General features: G+C 47.2%; 1 protein-coding gene across 1 annotated transcript; it reads right to left on the bottom strand.

The window, feature by feature from the left end:
* Positions 1-1,833: 1,833 nt before the first annotated feature.
* LOC126233602 (oligodendrocyte transcription factor 1-like) lies at positions 1,834-2,502 on the bottom strand (the record flags this gene model as incomplete). Its single annotated transcript, XM_049942873.1, has 1 exon — positions 1,834-2,502. A coding segment is annotated over one exon (669 nt), but the record flags the coding sequence as incomplete, so codon positions are not given.
* Positions 2,503-6,109: the final 3,607 nt, after the last annotated feature.

Genomic DNA, 6,109 nt, shown 5'->3' with positions numbered 1-6,109 from the left:
GTCATGAAAGAGCTTTACTCTAACGATAAATGTTCAACTTTACATGTCATGTCTACGCTCATGAACTAGAACACAATATAATTTAAAGTAGTGAGTGTCCAACTTTTGTTTTAGGCCCATCTGAAGTCTTTGCACAGTGGTACAGAAGCGCTAGGAAACTAGCATCCACGGTCACTTTTGCACTACGCTGAAGAGTCAATAAGGAAATGGCAGTTCGTCTTACAGCGACACAAATCAAACAGTTTTGTCTGCAGTTTGAATTCTACGAGAAAAATGCATTCGGTCGTAGGAAAACTCCCCTTTTTCACACTAGCAACCGTTGAGCGTTACAGTGCATGTTCAAGTTAGTTCCTTCTTATTGTGTAACAAGTACAAATAGTGTAATTCACGCTGGAAGTTTAATTTTAATGTCATCCGTACGAGTGTTTCGGTGTTCGGTTCTGAATGTATAATGGAATATAGATCTTGATGGAGAGAACTGTTTGTTCTGCTATCGTAACAATAGCGTCTTTAGCATGAACGAGTGTTGTCAGTACTTCCACAGGTAATATATATTTGAGGAATTAATTAGCCCAAACGGTGCTATCAGTTGTTTGTGGAGTGTACACGATGTCTCTGTGAAATGCAAAAGGCTACATGAATTCTACAATCTGAAAGATAGATAGCGCACTTTTAAATAGACGGAATGTCGTCCTCATTAATATTTATACATTGGACTTCATCAATGCTTAATTCGAATAAATAACACAAAAATCAATTTTAAGTTTGTTCGCTAAACAACTTCGAGGCCAATTACTTCTCATTCCTCTCCAACGAATATTGCTTCCTCACTGGGCCTTGTGATAAAATACACACACAAGTTTGTAAAAAGCGTATTTGTGCCGTCAGCTGTACTTTTATTGTCTACAAGTTTCGATTGTTACTGTCATCATCAGTGGATCAGCCGTACACAACTGTCACATACCAGCCATAGAAATGGGGAACATACGGAACTGTAATAACAGTTTGTCTTAACAAAGTCCATATAAACACGTTGTGCCTGGGAACAATTACAGTAGAGCACATGTGCTGATAACTCCACATTTCCTTACTGTTTGGAGTTATCGCAACTACAATTACAGTGGTGCCCAGATTGTGATAACTCCAAACAGTAAGAAAATGTGGAATTATCAGCACAAGTGCACTACTGTAATTGTGCTCAGGCACAATGTGTTCAAATGGACGATGTTAAGACAGACTAGAAGTTCAACTGTGTATGTTCCACATTTGTATGGCTCGCATGTGACGGATGCGTAAGGTCGATCCATCGTTGTAAAATGTTTTTCTTCTTGAAAATGATTGTAACAATCGAATACGGTAAATAAACGTAAAACTGTACAGCTGATGGCAGATGTGGGCTTTTTCCAAACTATTGTAGCCAATCACTTACGAAAAGCTCTATATAAAAACACGAGTATTTGCGAGAAGCTAGAAAGTGTGTACTGTACTGGGACTCGAACGTCGACCTTGGCCTTTCGTAAGCGAGGCTCTTACAGAATGAGCTATCTCGTACGGGGCACGACCCGAATGTAACAGAGAGATGCCGGTGTAGAGGACACGCTTTTAAACCAACTTAGTGCACTCCGCTATAAAGCGAAAGACATTCGGCTACACATAGGAAGAAGATTGCGTAACGAGTTTTCTGTCTCGAGCCATCTGCACCTCTGCTTTGCGCTCACATGGGCGTAGTCCAGTTAGGTGGTGGCAGTGTTGACTAAGAAAGTGTGACGGACGAGATGGGCCGCGTAACTCGGTAAGTGGACTTGGACGCTGCTGCTAGTGTGAAGGGGGCGGTCAGTGGGGTGTTAAGCAATGCTCGTCCAGTCCCGGGGGCGGCGTCAGCGCCAGGTCGACGGTGAGGCCGGCGCACAGGTCCGGGGGCGTCAGCGCGTCGCACAGTTCCGGCAGTGCAGACGACGAGCAGGGCGTCAGCGACAGCGGCGGCGTCAGGCACGACAGGAAGGCCGCCGAGGCGGAGGCGGCGGCGGTGGCGGAGGCGGCGGGGGCGGCGGGCGGCGGCAGCAGCAGCGTCTGCGGGCGGCACAGCGTCGACACCGGCGGCAGCGGCGCCGCGTGCGCGGCCGGCTCCGGCCTCTGCTCCAGGGGCGGCGCCGCTGCCGGCGACGACGCCGAGACCGCCTCCAGCGAGCGCGTCAGCTCGGCGATGTAGCTCATGGCGAGGCGCAGCGTCGCGATCTTGGTGACCTTCTCGCCGGAGCGCTGCTGGTGCTCCGAGCCGTCGTCGGAGCCCGTGTAGAAGCCGGAGGCGGCGTCCTCGGCGCGGTAGGCGGCGGCGTGGGGCGGCACGGCTCGCCGCAGCGCCTCGAACGCGGCGTTGATCTCGCGCATGCGCTCGCGCTCCCTGGCGTTGGCCGTCCTGCGGCGGTACCTGCTGAGCGGCGGCGGCTTCCGCTTGGCCCTCCTGCCGCCCCTGCCGCGGCCGCCGCCACCGCCGCCGCCGCCCCCGCCGCCGCTGTCCTCCGACGCGGGCGACGCCGCGTCCGTCGAGCCGTCGCCGCTGCACGAGCGGCCGAAGTCGTCGGCGTCGTCGTCGTCGACGATGAGGCGGCGTTTCTGCAGCGAGCGCGGCCGCAGCGAGTACTTGATGGTGACCACGTCGGGGCCCCTCGGCTCCGCGGCGCCGGCGGAGTCCTGCGAGCTGTGCTTGGAGTCCTCCGTCTCGCTGCCGACCGCGCCTCCCGCGCTGCAGCCGCTACTGCTGGCCGCATTGTTATTCGAGTCCAGACTCGGCAACGTGTTCACCTGCAGTAAGTCGTCCATTCCCCTGGGAGTGGCAGCCGGAGGCATGGCCCCGACGCTTCTGGTTACGTTCAACGACCGGGACGCTTGCGTCACAGGGAAGAGTCTCTAATACATGCAGTACCCCCAGGTGCAATCTCCACATCACCTCTTGTGTTCACTGTTCCTGTAAGGAAAAAAAACTGTGATTTAGGAACTGAGTCAATATGCTCGTACTTACTCCATCTTTTATAATCTTAGCGTAAGGTCCATTCCCTAGACAAGTAATGCGAGTCTTTTTTTTACCTTAAGATTTTTAAACAAATTGCATAATTGCATTTTGTTGTTTATAACCTTAGCGTAAGGTCCATCCCCTAGACAAGGAAAGCGAGCCATTTTTGTAACCTTAAAATTTTGAAACAAATTGCAGAATTGCATTTTATTGTTATATCTTAGCCGGCCGCTGTGGTCGAGCGGTTCTAGGCGCTTCAGTCCGGAACCGCGCGAGTGCTACGGTCGCAGGTTCGAATCCTGCCTCGGGCATGGATGTGTGTGATGTCCTTAGGTTAGTTAGGTTTAAGTAGTTCTAAGTTCTAGGGGACTGATGACCTCAGTGCTCAGAGCCATTTGAACCATTTTGTTATATGTTATCTACATCTACATCGACATGGATACTCTGCAAATCACATTTAAGTGCCTGGCGGAGGCACCTTCACAATTCTCTGTTATTCCAATCTCGTATAGCGCGCGGAAAGAATGAACACTTATATCTTTCCGTGCGAGCTCTGACTTCCCTTATTTTATCGTGGTGATCGTTCCGTCCTATGTAGGTCGGTGTCAACAAAATATTTTTGCATTCGGAGGAGAAAGTTGGTGATTGGAATTTCGTGAGAAGATTCCGTCGGTAGGAAAAGCGCCTTTCTTTTAATGATTTCCAGCCGAAATCCCGTATCATTTTTGTGACAATCTCTCCCATATTTCGCGATAGTACAAAACGTGCTGACTTTCTTTGAACTTTTTAGATGTACTCAGTCAGTCCTACCTAGTAAGGATCCCACACCGCGCAGCAGTATTCTAAAAGAGGACGGTCAAGCGTAGTGTAGGCAGTCTCCTTAGTAGGGCTGTTACGTTTTCTAAGTGTCCTGCCAATAAAAAGGTGTCTATGGTTAGCCTTCCCCACAACATTTTCTGTGTGTTCTTTCCAATTTAAGTTGTTCGGAATTGTAATACCTAGGTATTTACTTGAATTTACGGCATTTACATTAGACTGATTTATCGTGTAACCGAAGTTTAACGAGTTCCCTTTAGTACTCAAGTGGATGACCTCACACTTTTCGTTATTTAGGGTCAACTGCGACTTTTCGCACCATTGAGATATTTTTTCTAAATCGTTTTGCAGTTTGTTTTTATCTTTTGATGAATTTATTAGTCGGTAAACGACAGCGTCATCTGCAAACAACCGAAGACGGCTGCTCAGATTGTCTCCCAAATCGTTTGTATAGATAAGGAACAACAAAGGGCCTATAACACTACCTTGGGGAACGCCTGTAATCACTTCTGTTTTACTCGATGACTTTCCGTCAGTTACTACGAACTGTGACCTCTCTGACAGGAAATCACAAATCCAGTCACATAACTGAGACGATATTCCATAAGTACGCAATTTTAATACGAGCCGCTTGTGTGGTACAGTGTCAAAAGGCTTCCTGAAATCTAAGAATACGGAATCGATGAAATCCCTTGTCAGTAGTACTCAGCACTTCATGTGAATAAAGAGCTAGTTGGTTTTCACAGGAATGATGTTTTCTAAACCCATGTTGACTTGGTGTCAATGGACCGTTTCCTTCGAGGTAATTCATAATGTTCGAACACAGTATATGTTCCAGAATCATGCTGCATATCGACGTTAACGATATTGGCCTGTAATTTTGTGGATTACTCCTACTACCTTTCTTGAATAATGGTGTGACATTACTAGCGGCCGACCTCTACCATATTTGCATTATTCTTTACTCGTTCTTTCTAAGAAATAGTTATCATTAAACTATTAATGACTTATTATTTTTATAAGCAGACTTATCCCATAAATGCAAATTTGTACCAAAGCCATGATACGAACCTTAGTCTCCTGCTCGCTAGTCAGATGTATTAACCACCACACCGCCCAGCATAGCGACTTTGCACAACTGTGAAGACTACTCTACCACGTCTCCCTCCTCGATCCAAATCCCCATTCACGCTTCAGCGCACTTGGTATTCTCTATAAATTCGAACTTAATTTCAGAGGCTCTCCCGCTGTATTGGAAGACCATCTCAGCATTGAACTAAATGGCGGATCCTGTCAGAAACCGAGCAATATCTCCTTATGAGACTATATGGTTCGCGAGAGTTTTTCAAGTCTCAGACATGTATGTAAATGTGCAGACTGAAGCGAGGAATGAAAATTTCAACCAAGGCCAGGATTCGAACCGGGTTCTGCTGCTCACTAGCCCAATGCGCCAACCATTACGCCACCCTGGCACAGTGATTTCGAACTACTGCACGGACTACCATTGGACGCATCCTGTTCGAGATTATGGGGACTAGCAAGTGGGCTGGGGCGTGCAAGTGGGCTGAGGTGTGAATGGGAATTTTGATTGAGGAGGGAGGCTTGCTAGGGTAGTCCGAGCAGTTATGCAAAACCACTGTGCCAGGATGGCCTAGTGGTTAGCGCGTTGGGCTAGAGAGCAGTAGAACCCAGTTGGGATCCCTGCTTTGGTAAAAATTGTTTCATCGCTTAATTTTCCATATATGGGCTACAACATACACGTCTCAGACTTGAAAAGGTCTCCCATTCCAAATAGCTTCATTTTATTACTAATTTTACCATTAAAACCACACTCTTCTTAATATTTAAATCAATTCTTAGTAATAATAAGAGAGGACTGACGACTATAAAGTGTGAGAGGGGACAAGTGAAATGCAGAATACGGGGGGAAAAGAGTAAACAAAGAACAAATTTGTCATTAGCACAAATGATTTGTGGAGAATGCTACAAGTACTACGGCAGTTTTCGGTTGATATAACGTCGGTGGCTAGAGAACTCTACGTCCAGTTTTCTTTTCGCACTAGCTTCAAGAACTTAGTGGACCTGTGATGTACTAAAGTATTTCTTGTCTTACCACCAGTGAGGTAGGTTAGGTACTGAAGATACAGTCTATCTTTGAAAATCGAGCTCAAGTCCGAAAAAAACTCGGGTTTGGAAACGAAGATAAGCTGACAGTTACTACAGCTTTTTCGCGTCATTGTATTTCTTTCTACAACTAATGAAACGCCATCTGGATGTCTGTTC

Source organism: Schistocerca nitens, chromosome 1 (genome assembly GCF_023898315.1).
Source record: "Schistocerca nitens isolate TAMUIC-IGC-003100 chromosome 1, iqSchNite1.1, whole genome shotgun sequence".
NCBI classification, from domain to species: Eukaryota; Metazoa; Arthropoda; class Insecta; order Orthoptera; family Acrididae; genus Schistocerca; species Schistocerca nitens.
The sequence above is the reverse complement of the archived record's forward strand: the minus strand, read 5'-3'. Positions and strand labels throughout refer to the sequence as shown.